This window comes from Oncorhynchus tshawytscha, linkage group LG14 (assembly GCF_018296145.1).
Source record: "Oncorhynchus tshawytscha isolate Ot180627B linkage group LG14, Otsh_v2.0, whole genome shotgun sequence".
NCBI lineage: Eukaryota > Metazoa > Chordata > Actinopteri > Salmoniformes > Salmonidae > Oncorhynchus > Oncorhynchus tshawytscha.
In genome coordinates, this window is record NC_056442.1 from 6,068,465 (window position 1) to 6,084,274 (window position 15,810).

At 43.2% G+C, this 15,810-nt stretch overlaps 2 protein-coding genes across 2 annotated transcripts; both read left to right on the plus strand.

The window, feature by feature from the left end:
- The first annotated feature begins 3,732 nt into the window (after positions 1-3,732).
- On the plus strand, positions 3,733-6,818 carry LOC112267704 (claudin-10-like). The gene is made up of 4 exons (XM_042296599.1): positions 3,733-4,250; positions 4,778-4,939; positions 5,023-5,104; positions 5,236-6,818. Exons 1-4 carry the CDS (start codon positions 4,031-4,033, stop codon positions 5,351-5,353), a joined length of 582 nt encoding a protein of 193 aa, XP_042152533.1. The 5' UTR covers positions 3,733-4,030; the 3' UTR covers positions 5,354-6,818.
- A 976-nt stretch (positions 6,819-7,794) lies between these two features.
- On the plus strand, positions 7,795-11,307 carry LOC112266434 (claudin-10-like). The gene is made up of 5 exons (XM_042296958.1): positions 7,795-9,458; positions 9,758-9,919; positions 10,025-10,106; positions 10,193-10,303; positions 10,409-11,307. The coding sequence occupies exons 1-5, from the start codon at positions 9,227-9,229 to the stop codon at positions 10,806-10,808; spliced, it is 987 nt and encodes a 328-aa protein (XP_042152892.1). The 5' UTR covers positions 7,795-9,226; the 3' UTR covers positions 10,809-11,307.
- The last annotated feature ends 4,503 nt before the right edge of the window (positions 11,308-15,810 follow it).

The following is a 15,810-nucleotide window of genomic DNA, read 5'->3' on the forward strand; positions in this document are numbered from 1 at the left end:
ACAGAAACAATAACGCCTGGGGGAGGAACCAAAGGGGGTGACATATAGGGAAGGTAATCAGGGAAGTGATGGAGTCCAGGTGAGTCTGAAGACGCACAGACATGACATTAGAACAGAAACAGTAACGCCTGGGGGAGGAACCAAAGGGGGTGACATATATAGGGAAGGTAATCAGGGAGGTGATGGAGTCCAGGTGAGTCTGAAGACGCACAGGTGCGCGTAACGATGGTGACAGGTGTGCGCCATAACGAGCAGCCTGGTGGAGGCCGGAGGGGGAGCACACGTGACAGATTGGTACAGATTTGGTCCGGTACAGCCCAACCAAATTTGGTCTTGTTTGGGGACGGAGCTCATTAGAATAACAGCCAGTTTGTAGAAGAGGCATAACACCCAAACATGCAAAGGAAGATATTAATTTTTTCTACCTTTGTGTCTCTTCAGGATGCATCATCATGAAGAGAATGATATTCATAATTATGGATTTCTGTATAGTACAGATCAGTTACCCATGATGTCATTCTGTTACCATCATTATGTTACCGGGTGTTAATCCACTTCACCTACAGTGATTCAATAACAAAAAATGTTTTTTTTCCTAAACTTAATGTGTCATGTCACAGCTGACACCCATTCTGTCTGCAGACATCTTTGAATCTTTAACAGAGTTTTGGGAAAATGTGGTCACATAAAAAAACGGAGGGAGATTTGACCGTTATTCTGTTACCAAACTCTACATCTGCACTGCTCTTTGAGTAAATGTGTTTTTGTAAAATTTGATGTGGAAATTGTTCTTGTGTATTAGACTGAGTCTCAGAGTCATTCTGTTACTGTGGAATTGCCCCATATCTATTCTTTTAGGTCCCTAAAATAAATACTTTGGTCTTTGATGGAAAACTGGACTTACAGTTTCTGGTCAATATGTAACTAGCCACACACATCCATAATAACAGGAAACTAAGGACCATGTGTGTGATATCTCTCTCTCTCTCTCTCTTGTGATCTCTCCTTGTTTCTTTTCTAACAGCCAAACACCCCCTATCCACAGGAATGACCACTTCTGCAGCAAAAATAAACAAACATGACAAGACATGTTGGCCTTTGCTGAAATATCAACTTCCACGTCATTTTCAACATACAGAAACAACTAATTTCCTTCCATCTGCACTGACGTGAAGGAAATAAAGCAGTGAATACTTGCCCTTTCACCAATCCTGTGTTTGTTTGATCTGGATATTTTCAGATAAAACAGAGAGAGGAAACGCCCCTATTGAAGTTTTCCCATCATGGCTCAGGACACGTGGTTGCATGAATATATTATATTTTATCTCCACTGGGTGGGGCTATGAGTCAACAGATAGGCCTACTGAATACCAGATAACTGCAACATTTACCGTTTTTTACAATCACTTTGGCACTAATTTCAGAATCTTGGTGTCATTTTTCAAAACTCTAGACAAAAAAACTCACAACCGATGATCAAAATGCAAATTTTTCAAAACTATCACTTTTTCCAATTGCTTGGATACAATACACATAAAGATAAGATCATTTGTTCATTGAACTAAAATCGCCTGTTCAAAATGACACAACTTAATATCAAAGTATTACCATCTCAAAATGCAATTCACACATTACATCTGAGATGACTGTCTATTCATTTCATTACAATGATCTAACTATCAATTGATCCAACTGCTCAAAATGATGAGTAACTGTTGCATTACTCTTAATGCATTGTTTTATGAAAACTGACTAACAATATTCCATGTTTAGATCATGAAAGTTTCAGGTTAACGCGATCCATTGACACCAATTTCCGTGGAACATGAACCAATTGGACTACATTGGACTTTTCTCATTAACAAGGTGTTTTTGCCCACAGAAATGCAGCCCCCTGAATGTGTTTTGTTTATCGCACCATTCTCTGTAAACTCTAGAGACTGTAGTGTGTAAAAATCACAGGAAGGCAGCTGTTTCTGAGATGTTGGAATCACCATGTGTGGCATCAACAATCATACCACGGTCAAAGTTCCTTAGATTACTCATCTTGCCCGTTCTTATGTTTGGTCAAACAACATCTAATAGTCTACATATTGAGTTGCAGGCAGCCACATGATTCGCTGTTCGAATGTAACCTTCCTTGATGAGCTAAATCAGGTCTGTAGACCTGATGGCATGACCTATGTCATTGTGTGGGATAATGTCAGGTTCCACCAAGCTCAAATGGTGCAACCATGGTTTCAGGCCCATCCACAATTTACCACCCTGTACTTACCCCCATACTCTCCTTTCCTAAAAACCCAGTTGAGGAATTTTTCTCCACATGGAGGTGGAAGGTATATGATAGGCGCCCTCATGAACAAGCCACCCTTCTCCAGGCCATGGATGACGCATGCAATGACATTACGGGAGACCAGTGTCAGGCCTGTATTCGCCCGAAGATTCTTCCCAAGATGTTTGGCTGAAAACATACATTGTGATGTGGATGAGAACCTACGGCCAAATCCACAAGACAGGTTTGAGTGAAATATAGAAGTACAGTAATCAAACCTGTGTTTTGCTTTTTACAGTAAGCCAGGTGAGGAACACTGCAGTTGACATTTTACTGTAGTTTTTACTTTTTTTGTAGCTAATTATTTTTGCTTTGATTCACAGAAACCTATCTTGCGATTTTATTGTATTTCATCAATACATTTCAGATTTTGTTCAATTCTTTTACCTTTATTTAACTAGGCAAGTCAGTTAAGAACAAATTCTTATTTTCAATGACGGCCTAGGAACAGTGGGTTAACTGCCTGTTCAGGGGCAGAACAACAGATTTGTACCTTGTCAGCTCAGGGATTTGAACTTGCAACTTTCCGGTTACTAGTCCAACGCTCTAACCACTAGGCAACCCTGCCGCTACCAATAATTCCACTGTGTCTGTAGTATTCTCTCTACAAGTCATTTTACAGTGATGTTTTTACGTGTAGTACCATAATGAAACATGTATCACATATTTTGTACTACAATATTTAATGATTGAACGAACAACTACACAGTGATACTATCAGTATCTTGTGTGTGGGTGATTTTAAATGAATGTTCCTGTGGTATTTCATTATAAATGAGTTATTTGAATCAATGATTCTGCAAGTGCAAGGTTTCTTCAAAGATTTCTTTTTGAACATTGGACAGCCTGTCCTACAAGTGATGACCGTTTTGAGTTTTGTGTCTAGAGTTTTGAAAAATGACCACAAGGTTCTGAAATTAGTGCCAACGTGATTGTAGAAAACTGTAAACACTTGTATGAAACATTTATAGCAGGACATTTTATAATCAAATCATTGAATTTTATAATTTCAACTAGTATAATCGTAAGGAAACTATGTGACACTAACCTTTGCAATGAGTGAACAACAGTCTTCCTCTGTCTATCTACATGTTGAACAGTTGCTTATTGTCATTTTTTCTGTCATACACATGTCAGTTTCTTAGCTCTGTTTCCTGTCCACCAACAAACATTTCAAATCCTTTCAATTAGCCCCATCTCCTACTGATCCACTCACTGACCCCCCTCCTCTCACCCAAATTAGCATGTGTCTGTGTGTGTGTGTGTGTGTGTGTGTGTGTGTGTGTGTGTGTGTGTGTGTGTGTGTGTGTGTGGTGTGTGTGTGTGTGTGTGTGTGTGTGTGTGTGTGTGTGCGTGCGTGCATGGCTGGGTGGATGAGTATGTGTGTGAGAGAGCGAGAGCATGTGTGTGTTTGACTCAGTGTGTGTGTGTGTCAGTGAGTGATGTGTATCCTTGGGATTGGTCCAGAGGTAGAAGTGCAGAGGCTTGAACACAGAGCCCTCCCTGTTGAGCATAAACCAGGCTACGACATCTTAACCACGGACACACTTCACCTCCTAACCATTCATCCTGGACTGACTCTGCTCTCCATCCACTATCTTCAGCTCCACAGACATACAGTCTCATCTGCCGCAGTTGCTGTTAACCAGCTTACCTGACCCAGCTCTACAACAGACAGGACAGGACTATCCGAGGAGGATGAGCAACATGGCCACGGAGATCGTTGCCTTCATCCTGACCATATCTGGATGGATCCTGGTCTGCTCCACGTTGCCTACTGATTACTGGAAGGTGTCCTCCGTGGATGGGACAGTCATCACCACAGCGACCTTCTGGTCCAACCTGTGGAAGACCTGCGTCACGGATTCTACAGGAGTGTCCAACTGTAAAGATTTCCCCTCCATGCTGGCTCTGGATGGTCAGTCCAAACTTTAGCTGGTTGCTATTTTTGCTGTGATGTTGTATTGTCATTGTAATTGTATGTGATTGTGTGTATTTTTGTGTTTGCGTGTGTGTTTGTGTGTGTGCATATGTGTGTCTGTTTGTGACTGTAATGGAGTTGTGTGTGTGTTTGTGTGTGTGTGTCTGTGTGTGTGTGTGTGTGATTTCTTTGACCTAATCACATCTTAAGCATCCGTCTCCTGGGATGAATGGCTGGCTTTGAAAAAAGTGGTATTTGGAATTTGATAACCCTATCGGTTTGTTGGCTTAAGCCCAAGAGCCTCTAAAAGATACACTACCAGAGGCCAGAGCAGCATTTGAACCGGGTGTTCAAGCTGCCATTTGAGGATACAATGCTTTTAAAGTGGCAATGAGAGGAAAACTGAGAAAGTCAGAGCACTTTTACAAGTGTGAGATAACTCTGTGTTTGTCTCTTTATCTCTCTCTCTCCCTCACACCCACACACACCCACACCCACACCCACACCCACACCCACCCACCCAGCGTATATCCAGGTGTGTCGGGGCCTGATGATTGCGTCTGTGTGCCTGGGGTTCTTTGGAGCCACCCTGGCCCTGATGGGAATGAAGTGTACCAGGATCGGAGGCTCAGAGAGCACCAAGGCCAGACTAACAGGCCTCTCAGGCCTTCACTTCATACTCAATGGTGAATATTCATTATATTGTGTGCTTGTTGAACTCCTCCTTGCTATTTAGACCAGAGCTGAGTCCTCTCTGTTTTCTCTGCAGGGCTTTGCTCCTTGACTGCATGCTCCCTGTACGCACACAGGATCACATCAGAGTTCTTTGACCCACTCTTTTTTGCTCAAAAGTAAGTGTTCAGCTTAACTGTGCTACTTAATGTCCTACTGCACTGCATGTAGACAAATGAAATGCAGTGAGCACATGTATTTACTAACTGGTCACTGGTTTTGCCGGCTATGCCCGTCCTCTCGTTGCCAGGTTTGAGCTGGGCGCAGCGCTCTTCATCGGCTGGGCTGGCTCTGTGCTCTGCATTTCAGGAGGACTCATATTCTGCCTCTCCTTGTCAGAGGGCTTCAGGCAAGTTTGTACAATTTAATGAAACAATGGTCAATTACAGAAAAGTATTACTTTGACAGACGTGTTCCCCCCCCCCCTTCCATTTACTCAGTGTGTTATGTAATCTGTAAGTACTGTACGTATCTCAACATCATGTTGACTGAGACACAGAAATGGAAAGTTATCTATAATAGAGTAGACGGACCGTAAAGCTTGTCATTCAGTAAGGCAATGAAGCTGTTTAATATGAACTGTAATGAAGTTGTTTAAGTACTGGCATATCCAGGGATCACTGTCAACATCTTGTTTCATAGTGACAACAGTATAAGGACATGCACTGTATGTTGATGACTGAATGTTTTCTTTGTGTATAGTATCAACGCATTTATGTGAAAGTCACCTTGGGTGGGGGGCCTAGGGAACGAGTGCATAGGGTGGGATGAGGTAACAGGCTGCTTCAATAACTGTCACTACAATTGGCCTAGATCCGAGACTTCTCTGTCTTCTGAACTCAAACTTTTTTTTTTGTTACCATGGAAAGGGAATGAGGACACTGTATATCTCAAAGGAGTAACCCTTAGTGTTTTCCTCTAGTCGAGCAGAGTGCTCCTACAGTGGTGGTACGTCTATGGTAACCAAGCGTCACAAACCCGGCAAGTCTGCCAACAGTTTCTACAAATCGCCAGTTTCCACAGACCCCCGAGTCCCAGCAGAGCACTCAAGGCAGTTTGGAAAGAACGTCTATGTGTGACAACGGACGGACCACTGGCATTGGGCATATGGTCATATGAGGTGACCGTGGACTGTTTGACCCTTGGGCTAAGCTTGTTGAGGTCACCTTTTCATACCTCTTCAACCAGAACCCCAATTCCTTATTGAGACGGATTCCTGTGTGATTACATTACCTAAGGGTGTGTTGCATGCTACCTGCTTTTATTTTCCTTGATATCGCACTTCTTTCCAATGCACTGTACATAGAACATTGTTTTTGATATCTTCTCTGCCAAAGGAGACTCCTTGCTGTCTCTGTGCCTCTGCTGTATAACTGACTTGAACAATGTCACCCCCTGTGGCACAAACAATGCTGGTGGAAATAACCCTTGAAATCAGCAAGAGGAAATAGATTGTTGGCTCCTCTCTAAAACCACATTAGGTAATAGGTCTCTTCTGTCAACGGGCGATAAACAAAAGAAATCAGATAAGCTTGTTTTCTTCACAGGGCAGGAAATTCGGTTTGGCTAGGATCACAGTATGAACTCCTGGGTCACCTTGAAGGGACAAACGAACTGGTGCTCTTCCAAATCTATTGTTGCTCATTAGATATGCCTAAAGAACAAATATCAGGAATATGTGTCCGTTTGAGGTCATCGAAAGACATTACTCGATTGGTTCATTCCTGTACATCTCCCAATATGTTGTAAACAGTGGCAATGTCAATAAATGCTGTTTTTTTTTTGCATACAAGAAGGAATTCAGTGATCATTTTCTCTGAATGATCTGATGAAAGAGAATTTTATTTTATTTATTTAACTAGGCAAGTCAGTTAAGAACAAATTCTTATTTTCAATGACGGCCTAGGAACAGTGGGTTAACTGCCTGTTCAGGGGCAGAACGACAGATTTGTACCTTGTCAGCTCGGGGATTCGAATTTGCAACCTTTCGGTTACTAGTCCAACGCTCTAACCACTAGGCTACCCTGCTGCCCCAATTAAGTATAAAGAAAAGGGGGATTGAATAAGTGGCCTTTTTTAATTTGGGGGTTTATCACTTTGACATGGACCTCTGTATGAGTGTCTCATGACAACTACCTCCGGAACTCAACTGTGGAGCCAATGCCCGTCTGCCGTATGCTGTCACTCTTTAGCAGACCACAAGTGAAGCCTAGATGAAGGAAGAGTCAATAGAGAGCATTGTGTGCTCTCAAGAACTGTCAAGTTCTTGTATTTTTGCAATATAGCTCACACTGAAAGATGGCCTCCTACCAGCCACCACAGACAGAAAGGGGATTCCGTTGTCTCGACTGATCACAGAGTTACCAATCAACAGCAGTCCTGCCCCAGTTGATCTTTGTTCAGACTCGGATATGGGAATCGGAAGTTTCCCCCCCTGCCATCTATCTCCACCTTCTGATCAATGGAAACCTTAACCCTGTTCCGCGAATCCTTTTGGCCCTCCGAGCCGGGGGACTCTCACCAGCTGGCATGGGGCTACAGCTGGCAGCCGCCCCGTGCTCCCTGCTCCAGTCCTGTGTATCCGTAAACAAGTGTCGGGTGTCCCGCAGCTCTGGTTGGTCAGAGGACCTACTCTGACAATGCTACTATGTTTGGATGATAGCCAGACATCTAGACAAAATCAATAATGGTGAGTGATTTCCCATTTTGATGTCCATATTTTTCAGAATGAATCAAGAGATGAATACGCCATATATATATCTATATTTTTTTTTACAGTTTTATTGTATGCAATAAGTCTAAGATTCCTAATTTGTATGGATTGAAGCATCAGAATGGCCACATGATTCACAAGCATCCATAATTCATGTTTATCCTGTCACATCAGATTCTACATTTAAACATGAAGGCCACCAGCAGAATCTTTGCGTCCCAAAGTTTATTTCTGCCAAATTTACAGCAAATCATTTCCGTACAAAATACACAAGTTGAGTCAGATTCGGACTGTGGTTGAGGCACAGTTTGAGGCACAGTTTGGTTGCCTTTCAACAAGACACCACCAGACCGTATGTCTACACTTTTATTTCGAGGACCGTAGAATCAAACTATTGACAGATAGAAATTCAAACAATGTTCTGTGTATGCATCTTTGGATGGAATCTTACTTAATATTTCTTCAATTCTCATAGTAGGTAATTCTGCAGCAGGTATTTGTGCTTTATAACCCATAATTAACGTGAGGCCCTGCCAGCGAACACAACCACTCTTTTGTTCATTCTCTCTTATTAGCCCATCATTAATGAAAAGCATTAATTACCACCATATAGGTCCATGCATCACAACAGTGGGTCCATTCCAATGTCCCATCTACTTTGCCAATAAGCCGAGGGACTCGGTACAAAGAAGACCCTTCTCATCTTCACTCACCACAAGAAAATCCCTTCCCCATGCAACTAATACCATCAGAGAGAGCCGTGGATTTAAGCATAATTATATGAGGTCAAAGACGTTATGTTTTAATTATATAAGTGAAGCAGGCAGCACACCTAGCTAATAACCCACCGCAGCCTGAGGCAATGTCTACGGACAATGGAAGCGCTTCAACGGACTCTGAAGTTGTAATTCCTCAGGTAATGAGTTCTTATTGAACTAGTTAAGGTCAGACCTGCACTGTATTTAAAATAATGATAATCTTGAGATGAGGTCAAGTTTTTCCCATAGCCTTTGGGCCATACTAGGTCATGTTTATGTATTTCGAATACATTTGATCAGAATTAGTCAAATAAATCAAAAACCCAAGGAATCAGCTTGGGACATAGAGATGGATGTTTTTGAAACGTGAGATAAACGCTTAGGTCAACATTTTTAGCACCCAAACAAGGTTCTGGGAACCTGAGCAGCAACAGACCCATATCCACCCTCATGCAGTATGGGAAAAGTGACAACCAGGTAGAGCGACAAAATGACTGTCTCCTTAGTCATACTGAGCCCTGCTACCAAGCTGTATGACTGGGATGAGCAGGTTTCTTCTACAGCACAGCACAGTACAGCAGGAGACTCAGGCTCCACTGGACGGAGGCTCCACCAAGGAGACACACCATCGTATAGACGAGGGAAAAAGGAATCGCCAAATAAGTCAGATCTCGAAAAAAGAAACGCAACAGAGACGGTCATAATAAGACAACTTGAGGGTTATCTAGATATAGAGCATATAGACTGACTCCACACACCGGAGTATCAGGATGAAAATCCGCGTGATGCAGATCTGGGGCTTCCTGATGACAGTGCTGGGCTGGATCTTTGTGGCATGCACCATGGCCATGGAGGGCTGGAAGGTCACGTCCATCGGGGGCATGGGCGGCTCGGCTGTCATCAAGGTGGCCTGGTACTGGTCTAACCTGTGGAAGGCCTGCTTCACCGACTCCACTTCTGTCACCAACTGCCAAGACTTCCCTGTGCTCTGGTCCGTGGACAGTAAGTACCGTAGAGACATGCATCATATATTGTGTTCTAATTCTATTTCTATGGTGGGCATGAAGTCGTATATCAACAAGAGGTACACATCTGAAGACAGCCTGTTAAGTTAATTTACCCCCCCCAAAATAGGGCTTAAAACAAATTATGTTAATATGTGAGTATTACTGTGCTCTGTCTTTTAAGCACTGTGAGTTTAGACTGTTTCAGTACAGTGACATTGGTTATTCCACTGAAGTTATAAAGTCTACTGTAGTGTAAAATGTGACCGTGCGTTCGGTTGTGTTCTAATCAACCAGACCACATCCAGATTGTGAGGGGCCTGCTGATGGGTGCTCTGTCTGTGGGGATGCTGGGGTTCGTACTCAGTCTCATTGGGATGGAGTGCACCTTCCTCGGGGGCAAGGACAAGTCGAAGTACAGGAAGCTCTTTACTGGAGGAGTCTTTCACATCATCAGCGGTAAACATATTCTTTCAGTTGACTTTTCTCTCTGTGAAAGCAACCTGGTAGATGCACACTGTAGCAGATTGAGAGTAGCTGACTGACTCACTTCGTCTTATGCAGGCTTTCTGGCTGCGTCGGGATATGCTGTCTACGCAAAATACGTCTCCGGGGAATACTTCAACCCCTATTTTGACGGATTAAAGTGAGTTGACTTGGATGCAGGTTTTTCCATTCAGTTACAAGATAATATTAATTATCTCTCTCTCTCTCTCACACATACACACACAGGTTTGACCTGGGGACTCCTCTGTTTCTTGGCTGGGTGGGATCAGCTTTCCATATGACAGGGGGTTGGTTCTACTTGGTCTCTGTGTGCAAACTGCTCTGTGGGGACGAGAGGTGAGTACAAGCATAGCCATGCTCATCATGGAATAGTTATTCATTTACTCATAACACACTTGGCATTGATTTGTTCTTTCTCATTTTGTGTGTCATCTCTCCCAGCAAAACCATAATCATCCCTGAACTTCCCGAGGTTGAGAGCGACCAAGCCAAGTCCACCACACCACAGTCCCCAGTATCCCAGATCACCTCAAAGATCAAGGTTTCATCTGCATCTAAGATCTCTTCCAAAGCTGCACACTCAGATGTGTCTGCTATCTTCTCGAGGTCTGGTCAGTCCGGTCGCGCGTCCAAATCAGAGCGGTCTGGGTGGTCCTCAAACTCCGTGCAGTCCTCGAAATCTGGCGGTGGGTCTTTGACATCTGGTCGTTCATCGAGGTCGAGGTCTCATGGGTCAGTGCACTCTGAGGTGAGCAGCGGCAGCAGTACTACAGTGTCCTCTTTATCCAGTGGGTCAAGGAGGAGCGAGAGAGAACCGTTTATCAAAAACTCCTACATATGACCTGGTTCTGTTCAAGTATGTGTGATTTTGACTGGATTGAACTGAAGTAACAATTGTATATACTGTATATGATGATTAGGGCTGTCAGAGTTAATCCGTTAACTTTATGGAATTTTAGTGAACTACTGTTTTGTAAATCGGGATTAATCTCATTGTCTGAAAGCTTTCAAAATACAGTGAGAATATCCAAAATACATCATTTACACAGCTAAAAAAACACAATTTGATGTCAAAACACGTTAACAATGAGGTTAAATTAAGTGTGCTTTATCAATTTACCTGATTTGCTAACCGTTGCTTTGGACAACTCAATTTGAGCAAATTCTGAATTTGCGATGAATCACAACAAATCCTTTGATTAACTCGATTAAATGTTTGAATCGTATGACAGCCCAACGATGATCCAATTGTGAATCTGTATGTGGGGGAATGTTTCTGTATCTAATGGCCTTTTATCCTGGGTGTGTTTCACTATCATTAAATAAAATGCTTCATCACATTCATTGTTTCATGTGTTGCTGTTGATAATGTCATTCAAACAGGACTTTTCTGACTTTCGACCAAGATCTCTCTGACTCCGTGTTGTTGTTGTTCTCCCTTTTCAAACGATTCAACTGTAGTCCAATCAAAATCAAGATATTTTAGGGTCTATAAATAATCCCCAACTCTTTTAGATGTTACTTTCCTAATATTGTCAGCACAGTCATACCTGCCAAAGCAGTCAGGGAGGTTGCCTGTAAACAGTCTCTGTTTTTGGTGTTGCCACTCTATTCTGCCTGGACACTGTTTCCTATTTAAACCAAGAGTGATATGCCACACAGCTGACAGACCGATGCTCCTATCTTGTGCTCTTCTAAATTAATATGGAATACTTTTTAAACAATGCATTTCTGTGAATTCCGTGACTAGATTGGATAAAACCAATAACCTTGAAATAGCTCCATTAACTTACCCTCGGAGGTCCCTGTGAGCGATCCTCTCCACCTGTCCAGACAGAGGAATGTGGAGAAAGTTGGTTCAGATCCTGGGCCTCGTGGTGTCCATGCTGAACTGGGTGTTTGTGGCCTGCACCCTGGCTATCGACTACTGGAGGGTGGCCCAGGTCAGGGGCCAGGGTGGGTCCTCAATCGTCAGTGTGACCTGGTTCTGGTCCAACCTGTGGAAGGACTGCTCTGAGGACTCTACCGCTGTGGTTAACTGTGTGGACTTTGGGGTTCTGAGGACAGTGAAATGTGGTTTGAGTACTAGAATCTCTCATCTCGTATCTGGTATCTCTGTGTGGAATAATCAGGAGTCTTACGGGTGCCTGTTAATATGAATCTTTCTCTAAATTGAACTTAATTAATTAAAGCATATTGGCAGGCTAACACACCTATGATACATACTGACTAATACAACGATACATGATATTTGCGATATATTTTATTTGGCTAAGCTAGGTTCAATTCATTTTGTACATAATGTTACAGTAATTGATTAGCCTCCAAAGCAATGAGATCTGTCTGTGTTACACAGCGTACATCAAGGGAGTGAGAGGGCTTCTGATGATTGGTCTAGCCGTGGGTCTGGTGAGAACTGTGTTTTCCTTTGTTGGAATGGAGTGCCCTTACATTGGATGAAACCAGAGAACCAATGACAAACTGCTATTAACAGCTGCCTCTCTCAGGACACATACCGTACAAATCACCTTAACTTAGAGGGTTTAAACTTCCTCATCCTGACGATTTGTTTTTCTTCTTTGTCATTGGTTCCTAATCCCTGACGCATCATCATGCAGGCGTCTCAGACATCAGCAGTTATTGTTAATAAACACAGTTGCAGCAGCCATTGTTACATGCCAAAGCAGACCCATCAAAACTAAGGCAATGTCGCAAATAGAACAATCTGAGGGAAGATGTTGGAATAACAAACCGTATGGGAATATCAAGCTGTTTCTTTCTACATTTTCCCCTACTCAGGTATGATATTGGATCTGCTCTTTGGCTTGGCCTAGTGGGATGCTTCCTCATCATATTAGGACCCATACTGCTCTCTGACACTATATTCACAGTAGCCCATTCAAACAGGTTAAATGTACAGTACAGTATAAGTATAAGCATACATGCCTGATTTACACACACCACCACAGATGCATGCTTCTCTAAATGAATGGTGTATTTTCAGTCTACAATGCGATTTGCATAAAGCTTGAGTGCATGTTTTCTGAATATATCTTAATACGCTAGCAGGGTGGAATTGGCCCACTCCTCCACATCTCCCATGGTGCCCCTCACCAGAGAATTTTGAACGAGAGAAAACAATCACAGGAGCCAAAGGGATCCAACAAGTCCCACCTCTACAGTGATTGGTTGTGATCGTGTGGCATGTTGCACTGGGATTTTTCATTTTAAAATGCTATTTTCATTATTGTGGCAAAACAAATTGTCCAATAAAGATCTACTTTAGGATACTGTCCTCAGCTCTACTCTATAGGCTATATTACATAGATCATTATCAGTTTGTCCAGAGAATATTGACATGAATCAGTTACATGCACCAGTGTCTTGTGACCTTAGCTGAGAGGGAGCAGTTCATCCACTGTGGTTTGAGATAAAGGGCTATGAGAGAAACCTAGTGTCAAACCCCCATACGAGGGGAGGGAGGAAACCAGTTTCATGAATCCCCATCCCTGACTCTATCTCCCCCTGGTTCGTGGGAAAAGAAGACGTTTGCTTACGGAGCAAAACCCTGTGAGATAAGCCAAACGTCCACAATGCTGGTTTGACTGGGAGGCATCAGTGACATAACAATGCAAGTGCCTGGCTGCACCTTGACTTCCACGGACCGAAGATCTCTGAGCAACTCTGGAACTTCACTCCAGCTTTGTTCACTACATCCATTTCTCTGGTAAATCCTCTTCATAAATGTAGCTTTTTTCCCCCTGTAACCACTGCCAAGCTAGATGAGAGCATCCTCCTTATCGACCATCATCATGAAGCATAGGACGGTGATGATGTACATGGAGATAGGCTGCTTTGTGTCTGGCTGGCTGGATTCTGGTGAGCTCCACCCTGGCTATAGAGTACTGGACCTGGTCTGAAGTGGGCAGTGTGGTGCTCACCACCAGCAACTACTCCTCTAACCTCTGGAAGGACTGTGTCTCAGACTCAACGGGGGTGTCCGACTGCAAAGAGTACCCCTCCATGCTGGGACTACCAGGTATGTTCTGGACAGCTTGTCACAACTTGCATGGATGTGTGATTCTGTCTTAATATGGACACCTAACATCTGATGATACATGATGGGATATTGACTCTTACAACTTGGAGGGTTGTACTCAAGATCTTCAGTGCAGTTTGGTGCAGTTGATTATCATTCAGCAGATGCTCTTATACAGTACTATATTACAGGCAGATAATGGGGCAGGGCAGAAATATGACTATAAATATCATGATCAACATTTTGCAGACGGAAGTAGCGACACCATAGAGTGGAATCCACAAACTCCAATATACACGGAGTACAACACATTAAAAACACCCTATCTTTCCATGACATAGACTGACCAGGTGAATCCAGGTGAAAGCTATGATCCCTTATTGACGTCACGTGCTACTTCAATCGGTGTAGAGGAAGGGGAGGAGAAAGCTTAAAGGACTGTGGACTGTGTGTCATTCAGAGTGTTAATGGGCAAGGCGAAAGCCTTAAGTACCTTTGAATGGGGTATGGTAGTAGCTGCCAGGCACACTGGTTTGTGTCAAGAACTGCAACGCTGCTGGCTTTTTTTTGACATCCAGCCAACTTCACACAATTGTGGGAAGCATTGGAGCCAACATGGGCCAGCATCCCTGTGAAACGCTTTTGACACATTTTTTTATTTAAATATTTCAGTCATTTAGCAGACACTCTTATCCAGAGCAACTTACAGTAGTGAGTGCATACATTTTCATACTGGTCCTCCATGGGATTCAAACCAACAAGCCTGGCTTTGCAAGTGCCATGCTCTAACAAGTGAGCCACACAGGACTTGTAGTATATTGTAGAGTCCACACTCTGATGAATTGTAGCTGTTCTGAGGGTAAAAGGGGGTTGGTACAACTCAATATTAGGAAGTTGTTCCTAATGTTTTGTATACTCAGTGTATAATACATAATTGTAGTCCTGTACTTTGGCTTCCTATTTAACTGAGTGTTCTACTCTGCATCAGTGTTCCTTCACTCAGTAAGGGCTTTGTCCATCTGTTCTGTCATTCTTGGGTTCTTCGCTGGAGTCCTCACACTGATAGGGGGGAAGTGCACCAAGATTGGAGGATCAGAGCTCGCCAATGCACGGGTCACCTTCGCCGGGGGAATCACCTATCTGGCGTCTGGTAAGATATGTTTACGGAGTACCTGATTAGTAACCGAAGTGGCGCAGCGGCCCGGAGTGGCACAACGGTCTAAGGCACTGCATCTCAGTGCTAGAGGCGTGACTACAGACCCTGGTTTGATTCCAGGCGGTATCACAACTGGCTGTGATTGGGAGTACTATAGGGCGGTGCATAACTGGCCCAGTGTCATCGGGGTTAGGGCTTGGCCTGGGTAGGCCATCATTATAAATAACAATGTGTTCTTAACTGACTTGCCTAGTTAAATTTAGAAAAAATGTGATATGATAATAATAGCTGTTTCCTCCTATGATTTTCTGGCCTGATCCTGTACTTCTGGTGGGGTAACAAAGTAAGATCAGAGTTTGTGGATCCCAATTTCAAGGCACAGAAGTGAGTGGATATTTTTTCAACGAGATTGCTGGAACACACTAGAACAACATTGGTTTCAAGTAGTTAAGTATACAGTATATGCATTCAAATTTTTTCTCTTTGAAATCGGAGCAGCGGTTTTTATTGGCTGGGGAGGCTCGCTCTTGCTGGTGGTTTCGTACTCAGTTTCTTCTCTGGAAAGGAGGGTCTACGCTCAACGTAATACTTTCCACAATATTCCTGCTTCACTCGAATGACAATAGATTGCATCAAAGGAATATTTTT